Genomic DNA, 13713 nt, shown 5'->3' on the forward strand with positions numbered 1-13713 from the left:
ATAAAGGTCTAATAGATATATAGTTTATTGATACTAATCATCAATGGGCTGATATATTTACCAAGCCTCTTACAATAGAAAGATTTGTTTTCATTAAAAAGAATTCAAACATGCATTTTATGGAAGATTAATGCTTGCTTCTGAATGGAGGATTAGAAGCTGATATGATCAGATGATCAAAAGTTATTATGATCAGAAGCTATGAACCAACTTCTGATGTATGGAAGCCTCTAAAGCATATCAACCTCTAATGCTCAAAACTTGATTGGTTGTTTTTGATGACATATAAATGATTTTTTTGTTTAGTTTATTTCTTATGTTGTCCGCTTATGTGTCGCAAATCTGAAAATCATTTTTGACATGGTCCTACATTTGTTAAGTTTTCAATTTGTGCTTATTTGCTCATACTCTGAGCTATATTAACTGGGACTTATTATTTTAATTTTGATAAAACAAAATCATGTCATGATTCTCCTTTAATCAAAAATTGTTTTTCAATTATTTTCAAATTTCTGGATAAAATGCTTGAAGATTGATCTGGAATATCTATATCAATGGATAAATCAAAGGTTTAATGGATAACAAGAATTATTATAAGAAGCTATGTGAAAAGGATTTGCTTTATTAAGCAAAGAAAAATAGTATAAGATTCAGAATCAGTTTCTGAAGACAACGGACGCATGATGAAAAGTTACAAATGAGGAAGTAAATATAGTCATGATCATCATTCGAGTTGTATTCAAATTCTTTAATAGCCTCCTTCTCCTTTTTGGGTTTCTCCATTGTTGCCTCTGAAGTTCTCCCTATCTTGGAAGCCCCAACTGATATGCTTGAACTTTCAACTTTTACAACTTTCTAAGCTTTTGCAGCTGCAACAAATTTGATTTTCTTTTTCTTCTATTGCTTCTTCACGACCTTGCTAATCTCACTTGCAAAGTCTCTCCTCAAATTCTTATCATGCTTTGGATTGCCCATAATGCTTGAGAAAGAAGAGTTTGGAAGAAGAGGAGTGTGATCTTGTTGACAATGCAAATATGCTATTTATAGACTTTACGAGATAAAAAGTAGTCAATATTGATCTCTGTGCACCAATGGACGAAGGAAAGAGAAGCTGATCCTGGTCTTCATGCACGTCTTCCCTGTTTTTATCCCTGTTAATTTGTGCCTAGCTGTCAGAACCGATATTTGACCACCTTAAAAGTTGAAGACGTGTTTAAACCATTATGGCCTTATCTTTTTTTCCAAAAGTTTATTTGACTAAAAGGAAGTAAACACTGATTTTAACTCATTTTTAGTCAGAATTATTTTTCTCTCAGGCATTATTTTTCTTCAGTCTCTTTTCTTTACCCTATCTTTTTGTTGATGACAAAAGGGGAGAAAGTTAAGAGGTATTTAAGTATATAAATATGATGATTATTCTATTGCTGATTAATATAATTTATGAAGATTGTGTTACATGAAGTTAATTAACATGGATAGGACTTAGGGGGAGCTTACAAACCTCGCCCTCTGGACTATTAGACCCAGGGGGAGTATACAAACCTCAGACCCTGAAGTCAACATGTTAATTAAAGAGATTTAACTAACTTGGATAGGATTTAGAGGGAACTTACAAACCTCATCCTCTAGACTATCAGACTCAGGGGGAGCTTATAAACCTCCGATCCTAAAGTCAACATGTTAATTAAATCAACAACCATTGTTCTTAATACTATTGTTTGTCATCATAAAAAAAAAAGAGATTGGTGGAACAAAATGGGTTAATACCATATTCCTTGGGTTTTGATGATAACAAAATATTTAAAGAACAACTGAGTATTCTAACATTTGTTCAAGTTTGCAGGAATATAATCATTAAGAAAAGATGAAGATAAGCTTGAGGAATCTGAATCTGAAGATCAAACTTTGGCTCTAAAGAGTACTTCTGAAGACTATGACTTTGGTGGTGATCCAGACTCTAAAGAAGTCAGCCTCTGGTGACCTAGACTCTGAAGCTTCAGAAGCCAAAAAGTGAACTCTGATGTGATCAACATCTGAATAGTGAACTCTGAAGAAAATCAACCTATGAAGCAGAAGCTCTTTAATCGAGGCAACTCTGACAGTCTCAAAAACCTTTTTGATCACGTGAAGACTTAAGGAAAAATATCTCTCTTGATTGTCTGAGCTTCAACGAATCATTCCTCTTGCAGAAAGGTGTTTTCTTGATGTGTCTAATCAAGTACAAAGGTTACCCAACCTTTTGGTGAAAGTCTTCAACATCTCTTTTCTCTTTTCTCTCTTCTCTATATACAAGGAGCTGCAGACGTGAAGAAGAAGACCACCATACAATAATACACCACACCACAAAAATCTGAAACTCGACAATTAAAGAGAAGTTACTCTATAAAAATTGCTAAACTTATAACATCTTAACACTTGTATATTTTAGAAGTTCTTAAGTCTTAAAGTCTTTTTAAGTTATATTATGTCTACACCTCTGATTGTATATCAAATATAGTTGTTACCCAAATCTCTTAACAATTTGTTATAGAGTTAGAAGTCTCTTGCTTTAGTGCTTGAGAATTTAAAGACTTTAGCTTGTGTGCTAGAGAAAGGAAGTCTCAAACATGTGTGTTTGAGCAAGGAAGTCTTAAGCTCGTGTGTTTAAGCAAGGAAGTCTCAAACTTATGTGTTTGAGCAGTGAATTCTTATACTTGTGTATGTAAGCAAATAAGTCTCTTGATTATGTGCTTGAGTATTTGTAATCAGTTTAATTATAGTGGAAATCCCTTGGAAGTACAAGAGAACTGGACTACTCATAAGTTGTGAGAGGAACCAGGATAACTGCTTGTATCTCTTGCTTTACTTTACTTACTTTTGTACTTAAATATTCTGCAGGTGTCAAATCTGATCCTCTAAGTGAGATTCTAGTTCAGAATCTGATAAGGACCTTCAAAAACTATTCAAGCCTTTCTGAGTCAAACTCTGAACTAAGTGTTCAGAATCTGCTTGGAAGCCATCAAAAGTAGAAGTTGAAAAAGCCTCTAAGGAAAAAAACCCAACACAATTCAACCCTTTTTTCTTTTGTTTTTCTCACCTTCACGATCTCATTCTTATTTATTGATTCAATTCACTTTTTGGGGAACCTAACTTCTTTTGGTTCTTCCTTGTTCTTTTCAGATCTACCTCTATAAAATGACCATCTTCTACTACGTTCTCTTCTTCATCTTCAACAACTTTCTGACTTCTTTTCGTGACAATAGTAAAATTGATATGATCCATGAAATTTGTGAACATGTACTTGCTGTAAAACATATAATCCTTTTTGAGTCACTCCCATTTTTTATCTTTACGGATAAGGCAATTTGATTTATAGATTCAGAAGTTTTGTTTTGGAGTTATGGTGGTAACAACATTGACACTATCATGATTTCTAGGAATACTAATGGTGTTTCTTGGGAGATTACCTTGAACTCGTTGTGTAAGTACCACACATACATCATGATATAAAATATGCTGAAAAATAGAATTTATGCATTCTTCTAAAAATTCGTTGCATTCCATTTTAGATAATTTCTTTGACTTCCTCCAACCTGCAAAAGACGTTAAACCTTTTCCAAAACATCGTATTATTAAGAAAGTATACTTGAATTTCTATAAACTTCATTTGTTGATAAACTTTCAAAACTTACTAAGTTTATTATTCAAAAACACTTACAGATTAACAAATTTAATGTAAACTTAAAGTTACAACATAGTGAAATAGTGACTAATCAGAGAGGTTGACCTGCAAGATTAACACTCCAACACTCAAGTCAGTATGTGAGGGAGAAGAGTGAATGGAAATTGAATTTGAAATTGTGTATTTGAGAATTACGGATTTTCCATTTATATAGAGGATGAGTTGTAACAATCTGTTATTCTCTAGACGCGAGATGCGAGGGAAATGTTGGATGTATCATGACCTTTGAATCACTTGTTCTATTCTATAAGATAACTCTTTTACTCTGCGAATAATCCGAATGAATCACAACTCCTTCCGAATTGTCGATCGATGACCATTATAATCGGCCCGAAAACAAGTACCATCATCAAATGAAATCTCATTATAATATCACTTTATTTTAAACATTTCTAAAAACATATTAGCATATATGTCTATCTACCTACTTAGAATATTATTAAACGATAATACATTTTTACACTAATATTTTTAGGTTTTTCTTTAAATAAATTTGATCTCAACATAATATATTTTTACACTAATATTTTTAGATTTTTCTTTAAATAAATTTGATCTCGATAATTCAGCGAATCAAGTAAAACCATAAACATTATAGATATACTTTAATATTATTTAGTAATATTCTTCACATCAACACATATATTCAAACTTTAATAACACGCATTCTAATTTAAATTCTTACCAACAATACTAATCTATTTTTTTACACGGTCTAATTTAAATTCCTACAAATAGAAATAATCTAAGTTTTTATACGCACGCTAATTTAAATTCTTACCAATATCAATCTATGTTTTTTTTGCGATGTAATTTAAATTCTTATAAAAAAGTACTAATCTAATATTTTTTTCGCGCGTTAATTTAAATTCTTACCTACGGTATCTATCTATATTTTCTGCACGATGTAATTTAAATTCTTACCAACGATATTAGTATAATAGTTTTTACGTGCACTAATTTAAATTCTTACCAACAATATCGATTTATGTTTTCTATAAATTTATGTTTTCTATGAGATATAACTTAAATTCTTACCACCAATACTAATCTAAGTTTTTTTTACGCGCGCTAATTTAAATTCTTACAAACGATATCAATCTATGTTTTTCGGCGCGACATAATTTAACTTCTTACCAACAATAATAGTCCAATAATTTTTACGCGTATTAGTTTAACTTCTTATCAATGATATCGATATATATTTTTTACATAATGTAATTTAAATTCTTATCAACATTATTAATCTAATATTATTTACGCGCGCTAATTTAAATTCTTATCAAAATTATTAATCTAATATTTTTCGCGCGTTAATTTAAATTCTTACCAACGGTATCAATATATATTATATTAAATTTATCTTTCAATAAAATAGACATGGAGGACTAGGAGTGTAATTTTGTGTAGGGTTATGTTGTGCGCGTGTAAAGGAATCTAATCTAAAAAAATTCAAATAAATTTGAAATCCCTAAAACATAGACGCGGGCTTTTTTTCATTCAACCCCCCTTGTCCAATTTTTTTATTTTACCAGAATATTATTTTAAGATCTAAATTTTCACATATTTATATATCTCTCTCACTTTTCTCACTCAAAATCCCTAGAAAACCTAATCTCTCATTTCAGATCTTCATTCTCTTCACTTCACTTCAATTCAATTCATCATGTGTAAGCTCTTTCTCTCTCTAACCTTTTTTTTTTACTTCTCACTAGCTCGATTTACTCACAGTTCATATGCATGCAAATTTTTGTAATCGAAGTTAAATTCTTTCATTTATATCTGCAATTGTGTGCTTAGATCTTAATTTGGTTTCTCTAGTTATGTTGTTTATTGTTTATTGTTTTTTTTTTTAATTCAATCTATGGTTTGATCCGTTTAAGAGCTAACAATGCTAAGCTAGTAGTTTTAAAAATGATTGTTTTGAGCTTGATTTATAGATAATTGATGATAGATTGTATTTTTTTATTATTCACTATACTTTTTTTTGGGTGAAATGGTAGTATTTTTATTCTGTTGATGTTAATTGTCATGCTTAATTAGTTGTTTTCAATTCAGAATTGGGGTTAGGAGGTGTTGATTTGGATTGTAATTTGAAGATTTTGGAGCTGAACACAAAAGGGTTATGGGGTTGTGATAGGTTATATAGTTAGAGGGAGGGAATGGTTCAATTAGAGAAGCGAGTTGAGGTTTTTAGTCTCTACTAATGACTTCTTGATTGCACCAATTTTGACTTTGAGTTGCACAAGTTTTGACTTAAATTATGTGCTCTTTCTTCATCTAATGCTGTTTCAGATATATGTTCTTTGATCTGTCTGCATGCTGTTAACTGTTTTTGCACAAGAAATTCGAGCTAAACTGAAAAGGGTTTTTTAATTGTGATAGCTAAGATATTAAGAGGAATGGAATGTTTTAACTTGTTTGTGAGAGTTAGATGATTTGCGGTTTTCAGATTCTTCTAATATTTGTGCTTGATGACTGACACCAATTTTGACTTCAAGTGGTGCTCTTTATTCATATACTTGTAATTTGGAATTATGTTTTTTGATCTGTCTGCAAGCTGACAACTATTTTATTTTGATTCTTGTTCCCAGCAATTGAGTCTCTGCCTGATGTGATTCTTCAATACATATTGTCGCATATCAGTAATGGACGTGATGTGGCGTATTGCAATTGTGTTTCTAAGCGATGGAAGAACTCATTGGCTTATATCAGATCTCTCTGTTTTTCTCGCAACGCATTTGATAACCCTCCTCATGATGAAGATTCTGACATCGTTGTGAGAAGAATGGTATCAGCTGTTGAGCGATTGGAGGAGCTAATTGTTTTCTGCCCTTTCTCCCCTTCCGGCCTTGCTTCATGGCTAGCACTTGCAGGTCCTTCTCTTTCTTATCTCGAGCTTCGAATGGACAACCTTGGCGACACCGCGATTGTTCATGAGAGCCCGTCAAAATTGGATTGCATTGGTGCAGCAATGAATTTGGAAATTCTGAAACTGTGGGGTGTCTTGATTGAACGTATCCCTAAATGGGATGAGTTCCATAATCTTAAAATCCTTGAAGTTGTTGGGGCAAGATTGGAGGATGCTGCAGTGAATGCTGTGATTCGGTCTTGCCCAAATCTGACAAAGTTGTTACTGCTTGGGTGTGAAGGCGTCCAATCAATTTCAATTGACCTGCCATTTCTAGAGGACTGTAGGCTGGATTTTTATGGTCTTGGAAACTGTTCGCTTTCGCTCACTGCCCCTAAGATTGAATCTCTTGAGGTACAAGGCTGTAGCTGGATTAGGGTCCCTGAAACCAAGCATTTGAAAAAGCTTTCAATTTCCAATAGTGCAGGTAGTTGAATTGAATGGTTAAAGTGATTCTTGTACTTTTGAATTTCTTACTGGCCTTTGGTTTTTCTATTGCTCCCATGTAATTTACTAAATTATCAGCTTTGTCAATGTCACCTCAATTTAATTTCTTTCTTGTCAATTTCTTACAGGGAGAGTGTACATGATTGATTTTGGAAAGCTTACAGCCCTGGAGGCCCTGTCGATGCGGGGCATTCAGTGGTGCTGGGAGGCAATATGTAAGATGCTGAGATTGGCAAGTGATGTGAAACATCTTTTTATGAAGGTGGAATTCACTGGGGACTATGATGCTCTTCAACCCTTTCCAGAGATTGATTTTGTTGACTTTTTCAACAGCCATCCCAAGCTGCTCAAGTTTGATATCCATGGAGCCATGTTTGCAGCACTATGCCAGAAGAACAGTCTAAAACATGTAAGCTTATGTTTGGAAACTTAATTTCGCGCACTTATAACTGTGATTTCAACGAATCTACCAACTGCAGCTTTTGGAAGGATGCGTGTTGAAAATGGAATGACTGAAAACAAACAGGCTTTAAATTCATAATAGCTTTGATCTTTAAAATCTGTGCGCGTGCTGTGCGTGTATGTGCTGTGTTCTATAACATCCTATCTAAACAATGCATTCTTTTATTTTACAGGTTGATTCTGACTTTGTGATTCCATGTTTGGAGGAGGTCTTAATCACTGTGAGATCACCATTAAATGCTGAGCAGAAAATGAGTACTCTCGAATCCTTGTTGAGGTACGGGAAGAATTTAAGGACCATGGTTATCAAGATTCTTCAGATGAAGGGTTCACATAACAGTGCTGATGATTTTTTTGACGAGATTTGCCGGTTTCGATACATGCACCGTGAGATAATTCGAATAGAATAAAGCTTGATGCAATCTGTTGATGCAGTTTTAAATGCGGAGCGTTTCATGCCGATTTTCAGTTTCAGCTGGACTTCTGAATTGATTATGACTTTACTTCTGTGGAGTTAATTTATTGTTTTGTATGTCATTTAAAATTTGATAATCTCTTTTCATTTAATTTCTGAGAATAAAGAGTTTACCTCCTCTCCCATGACTCTCAAAAGCACAGTAAAACAATGTTGTAGAAATTAGTTGGATAAAAACATGTTTTTGGATAGAATATTATCGCAGAAGTTAATCCATGTAGCTGAGATAAGATTTGGTTGTTGTTGTACTGTTTCCGGTAGATAATCAAGCTTATTTAGGAGGAGGACCAGAATAATCAAAGGTTTGGTACTGAATTTGTGCTGACCAGGAATATGTTACCGTTTGTCCATACTTTCAGAGAAGGAAACTATTGTGGAGACTTTATAGCAAAGATGGGTGCCAAAAGCAATGGTCCTTTGGTGTTTCTTGATCCACCTCCTACAGAGATGGATATTTTACTGCTTGCTGATGCCATGGGTACGAGTTTGTGAGGCATTAAGTCCTAGTTTCTTTGTCTTGTTTTTGCCTTTTCTTGTTGTAACAAAAATAATTGAGTTTCAATTTATATTTGGAATCTCTTTGTAAGCTCATATTTTGAACTTACATTTTATGACTTATGATTTATAAGTTTTTTTTCTTTAATAATTTTGTTCGGTAATTGTTATTTTCTCGTAAGTTTATAGTTTTTTTTTTTACTGATTTATAGTTTTTTAATAAGCTAATTCAAATGAGAGTTTCTTCAATCTTGTCATGTTTGTCCTTTTTTCTTGGAGTTTACGCTCGAGGGAATCCATTTGAGTTGGAGTCTCAAGTTTCTTATCAATAAGCTTCTTGATGTATTTATAAATTAAACTCCTTTTGCCATCCAAGAATGTGAGGCGGTTGAAATTAAACAACACCAAAAACGAGTCAGGGTGAAGGTGAAATGAATGACATAGACACCATAATTTCTTAATGCATCCCATAAATTTTTTTAGTCACTACATAAATACAGTTAACGTTAAAATATTCTAGAAATATACCTTTGAAATATTTTAGAGGTTAAATTACGTCAGATCCTTCTTCCTTCTCATTTCTCATTTTATTCAAACTTAACTTCAAACTCTCTCAATTTTTCTCTCTATACCAAGTCAAAACTCAATCAACAAAGCTCAAAGAAACTTCAATCAATATCTTTAACATCAGAAACATCAATCACTTGTAAGTCTTTTGAGTTTTTGATAAATTTTTGAGTTTTTGTGTAAATGAGTGGAAATCGATGATTAAGGTTAGAAACGAGTAGAAATAACATTTAAGATAGTTTAGACATAGTCTATTAGGTGTTTATTGACTGAAAAGGTTGATCAAAACATGTTTTTTTGGGATTGCATGGGGTACATTCACACCATTGACGTAGCTGTCGAGTTGCAGAAATTCCGGAGATGCATCTCTGAAATTTTTCTGTGTTTTAGTTTCCCAGATTCCGGAGATGCGTCTCCGGAATTTTCTCAGTATTTTTGTTATTTCCTTGCTTGTGTTGTTGTTGCGTGCACTAGTATCCTGCTTTACTTTAACTATCAAACATATGGCAGATAGACACGATAGACTGAGGCACGAGAGAGTTGCTTAACACGCATCAGTGCGGCGGGAGAAGAGTCAGCAGGCTCTAGAGGCTTCTGGTCCCTCTGGTCATGCAGAGCCATCTACTTATGAAGCTTGTGCTTCTCCTTAGGCCACCACATCTTCTTCTTCCCATAGGCGACATAATTCACCATCTGACGTATCACTCCCTCCATCCTCCTGAAGGCGTCAGGTTTCCCCTATTCAGGTGCCTGAGGTAGGCAATTCACCAGTGCCACCTCCAACTATAGATGCTTCTAAGTCTGTGCAACCTCCTACTTTTGATATTGCTGATCCAGTGCAACCTCTAGAGGGTGAGGCTATTGCGGAAGTTGAGCCAGAGGCATTTGGAGGAGGTCTTATTGATTTGTCATTACTGCCTTTATATTCATACCATGCTGCAAAACATATCTGGGACAGAGAGGTAACATTAGTTGGATTCATTATTTTTCATTTACGTTAGTTTTAATTGACAAATTTTTGACATTGATTTTTTTTTCCAGGAGCGTGATCCCTATAAACTTATTAACCACAGACGGAAGATTACTAGCTTGCCTCAGCCGAATAAGGATTGGTTTTAGGCAGTTTTATCCTTATCTGGCCTGAAAGATTTGTGCATGACCGATTATACTACGATCAACCACATGATGCTTAATGCATTTGTGGAGAGATGGCACTCGGATACCTCGTAATTTTATCTCCCGCTTGCTGAGATGTCTAACACATTCGAAGATATCTCGTGTTTTCTACATCTTCCGATCAGGGGAAGACTCCTAGATCATGGGAGGATTACCAAAGACGAGGCACTCAAGATGATGGTATACCATTTAGGGGCTGACCCAGGGGAGACAAATGACGAGTTGGATAAGACCAGGGATGCTCATTCTAGAGTGTCACTTATACAGATGTCTCTACCTACGGTACTTCCTAGAGTTCGAGAAAATCCATGAATACAACTAGGGGTCGCTTGTTTGGTCTACATGTACTCGAAGTTGAGAGAGGGCTATATGTGGAAGACGGAGCAAGTCACAGGCATCGTGACACTATTGACGATAATAATTATTGGACTTTTACTGTTTCTTTGTCATTTTCATTTCATCTTTGCAAATTCATTACTGATAATTCGTCTGATCCAAACTTTTCATTTCAGGCATGGATCCTCTAGCACTTCCTACGCATCTCCGGTTGGGCGAGTGTTGAGACTTACATCGAGGATATGCCACGTGCTACTGCTTTTCCCCCACTCAGAGGGAAGCATGCGACTGAGCCTTTCAAAATGTATCTTGACCATTTGTTTGCCGGGGACGTGCACTTCAACAGTTATGTCGACCACCGTCAGACGCGTCCATTTGACGAGATAGTGATATATGGATGGTTGGCCTACGGATCGCATCTCACTGCTCCTCATCTGCCCGAGCGCGTCATGCGACAGTTTGGATAAACTCATACCATTTCCAGACACCCTGTTGTCTTTGCTCCTCCTACTTTGACATGTAGACATATAGATGACATGTTTGCAGATTTTGAGAGTCATATGATACCGAAGGAAGCATGAAGTATCATAGCCATAAACGATTGAAGCTACGTCGAAGGGTATATCCGATGGTTCTTCAAGGTGTCACATCCGTATATGGTTCATGATGCTCCAACAGACCCATATAGACCAGCTCATCAGGAGATGCTAGAGGAGGAGCTGACACAATTAGATCATGTTGAATATGTCTTGTCTAGATTCTACCGCATTCTAGAAATTCCGCAGGTAGGCATTGACAAAGATATCTTCCTCGGTGGGTCTGATTTGAGGCAGGTCCTAGATGCCATCATGATGGAAGCACGAAGGGGAATTGATGTATTGGAAATAACACCGAAGGAAGGGGGGTGTTGATGGTCGAGGAGGTAGAAGAGAGATAGTCATACATACACATAAGTATATTAATATATAATAGTTGTGCTATGGTCTGTATTTTATTTTGACATCATGCTACTTTATTGATCTCGGTTGTATGACATTTTTGACATTTTAAACCATCTGGTTTTATGTACGTCTATTTTCGATTGTATGATATGGTTTAGATCTGTATCTAAATACACGTAAACACATTATAACATGAAAATCTCTGTTTTGATACGTTATAGAGATGTATCCCTGGAATATGCAAAGAGATGCATCTCTGGTCTAATTCACGTGTATAATGACTTCTGAGTGTGATGTATAGTATGTTTTGAATTGTTACGGGTGTGAAGTCAAGACACTCTATCCAATATATTTTGATGAAGACAAAGTACAATTCAAATGATCATGTCAAAAGTATGGAAAAAGCTTTTAAGTGCATTTAATCAAATCAAGTTTCAAGTAACGTGTGAAAGGTAGCATCAAAGGATTGAAGACTCTTTGAAGACTAACATCGTCTTAAGTTTTTAAGGTACAAGCATGCAATATATATTGATAACTTATTGCTCAAAATTAATTCAAACATTCATTGCATGCCTGGTTCATTGTCTCACTTGCCCTTGCTGTTACACTAATTTTTCTAAGCATTTTTTCAAAAATCAGTTCAGGAAATCGATTATCCCATTTCTGAAAATCGATTTCCAATTGGCAAATTTCAATTATTTAGTTCAGGAAATCGATTCCCCCTTTCCAGGAAATCGATTTCCACTTTCCGGAATCAACTTTTTCAACTCAGGAAATCGATTACCCCCTTTTGGGAAATCAATTTCCATCACGAAAATTTGAATTTTTACTAAAACAGTGGCAGAGTTCAGACATGTCTTTTGGGCTAAACTTATTCCAAAGTGCATCCATTAACCATTGCATATTTTGATTAAATCATACTCTTTCATAGAAGTGCATCCATAAAGAACAAGAAGTTTCGGAGGTAATGTATATGATTTAGTTATTGTTGATGATTTCTCTAGATACACTTGGACATTCTTCTTAGTTCATAAAAATGATGCATTCAAGGTATTAAAAAAATATGCAAAGCAAATTCAAAATGAAAAATCTCTAACTATTGCCTCCATAAGAAGCGACCATGATGGAGAATTCCAAAATGCCTCATTCGAAGAGTTTTGCAAAGAACATGAAATATCTCATAATTTATCGGCACCAAGGACTCCTCAACAAAATGGAGTGGTGGAGAGAAAGAATAGGTCACTTGTGGAACTTGTAAGAACAATGCTTAGCGACTCAAATCTTCCAAAGTATTTTTGGACGGATGCGGTGAGCACGACATGCTATGTAGGTAATAGAATTATTATTAGAGCTATCTTGAAAAAGACCCCTTATGAACTCTTCAAAGGAAGGAAACCAAACATCTCTCACTTTCATATATTTGGATGCAAATTCTTTGTCCTCAACAATGACAAACACAATCTAGGTAAGTTCGACGAGAAGTCCGACGAAAGTATATTTCTTGGATATTCTTGTTGGTATAAGCCCTAGAGGCCAATACTTTTGGTACTTGTATCGAATTATTTATTAATAATAAAAGGCTTTTTTCTTTATTATGTTTGTTTAATAAAGTCCCTAGAATAGCTAGTCCGTTTAATGTATCAAGTGTGACTTAATCATGAGATCCCATTAAACATAAGGACATTATTCTTAAAGTATCTGTAGTCGAACTTTATTGTAAAGTGGGATAACATTAAAGCATTAAGACTATTATGTATATAGACTGATGATCACATCTCATGGATCATGAATAAGGAGTTATCAAGTCTTAAACATAGGTATGAATATTAAGAGTAATATTTATACTGGATTGACCCGCTAAGAGAATACAATATAAAACGTTATGTAAAGTGCCATAAGTTATTCTCATGATGATAATGGTGTATACCACCCTTCAACCTGAAACCACTATGAACCCTAGATGTAGAGTCGAGTGCCTTATTGCTGATCAAACGTTATCCGTAATTGGATGACCATAAAGATAGTTGATGGGTACTCCACGAAGCATGCTGAGGGACATGAGTGACCTAGATGGAATTTGCCCATCCTGCGTAACAGGATAAATGTCTACGGGCCCAATATTGAACTGGACAAGGATGACACGGTCTATGCCTTGTGTTCAATATAGAAATAAGGGCAAAAG

At 34.8% G+C, this 13713-nt stretch overlaps 1 protein-coding gene across 1 annotated transcript; it reads left to right on the top strand.

Annotated features, from left to right (window-relative positions):
- Positions 1–5204: 5204 nt before the first annotated feature.
- On the top strand, positions 5205–8634 carry LOC127085458 (F-box protein At1g10780). Its single transcript, XM_051025975.1, has 4 exons — positions 5205–5391; positions 6316–7059; positions 7208–7488; positions 7715–8634. The coding sequence occupies exons 1-4, from the start codon at positions 5388–5390 to the stop codon at positions 7949–7951; spliced, it is 1266 nt and encodes a 421-aa protein (XP_050881932.1). The 5' UTR covers positions 5205–5387; the 3' UTR covers positions 7952–8634.
- Positions 8635–13713: the final 5079 nt, after the last annotated feature.

This window comes from Lathyrus oleraceus, chromosome 1 (assembly GCF_024323335.1).
Source record: "Lathyrus oleraceus cultivar Zhongwan6 chromosome 1, CAAS_Psat_ZW6_1.0, whole genome shotgun sequence".
NCBI classification, from domain to species: domain Eukaryota; kingdom Viridiplantae; phylum Streptophyta; class Magnoliopsida; order Fabales; family Fabaceae; genus Lathyrus; species Lathyrus oleraceus.